The sequence below is a fragment of the Cynoglossus semilaevis genome, unplaced genomic scaffold (genome assembly GCF_000523025.1).
Source record: "Cynoglossus semilaevis isolate Cse_v1.0 unplaced genomic scaffold, Cse_v1.0 C19022348, whole genome shotgun sequence".
NCBI classification, from domain to species: domain Eukaryota; kingdom Metazoa; phylum Chordata; class Actinopteri; order Pleuronectiformes; family Cynoglossidae; genus Cynoglossus; species Cynoglossus semilaevis.
In genome coordinates this window covers 1-764 of record NW_007588459.1, presented here as the reverse complement: position 1 = coordinate 764, position 764 = coordinate 1, and the positions used below count along the sequence as shown (strand labels likewise).

Here is a 764-nt window from a genome sequence, read left to right as displayed (position 1 = left end):
ACACACACCCTCTTGTCGGACATATAGTGAGGATGTGGTCCAGTCCTTTGAACAACAACAGAGAGACAGAGTCCTGTGTCTCCAGAACAGAGCTGTTCTCCACATCAGTCTCTGCTTCAGACACAGAAGCTTCACAGTAACAAATAAACCAATGGACTTATTCAACTCAGGTCTTGGTAAAAACATCACCTTTGCTCGACCTGCATATTTTATCATCAGTGGATTTATTGGAATACCTAATGTCATATATTACTATGTCTTTCTGTGTATTGTGTATATTGTGTCAGTGTTGGGAAATACAGTTGTGATGACTGTGATCTACTTGGATCGTAGTCTAAGAACTCCTAAATATATTGCAGTTTTTAACCTGGCCTTTGTAGACCTGTTTGGCAGCACTGTTCTGGTACCAAAGGTTCTGGACCTGTTTCTGTTTAACCATCGTCTCATCTCCTACAACGACTGTCTGACGTTTCTCTTCTTCTGTTACTTATATCTGTCGTTGGAGGTCTTTAATCTGATGACTCTGTCCTACGACAGATTGATTGCTATCACTTTTCCACTGCACTATCCAGTGATGGTGACTAACAGGTTCATGTTTTCACTGATCACTTCTTTTTGGCTCTTTGTCATCACTGTTAATCTAACAGCAGTCGGCCTCTTAACCAGACTGTCCTTCTGTAACTCTAACACTGTACTTGTCAACAGTTACTTCTGTGACCATGGAGTGATTTATCGTGAGGCCTGTAACGACCAAACACCTTCAT

The 764-nt window shown here is 41.4% G+C and overlaps 1 protein-coding gene across 1 annotated transcript; it reads left to right on the top strand.

Annotated features, from left to right (window-relative positions):
• Positions 1–22: 22 nt before the first annotated feature.
• On the top strand, positions 23–757 carry LOC107988211 (olfactory receptor 6C4-like; the record flags this gene model as incomplete). The annotated part of the gene is made up of 1 exon (XM_017031087.2): positions 23–757. A coding segment is annotated over exon 1 (606 nt), but the record flags the coding sequence as incomplete, so codon positions are not given.
• Between the last annotated feature and the right edge of the window lie 7 nt (positions 758–764).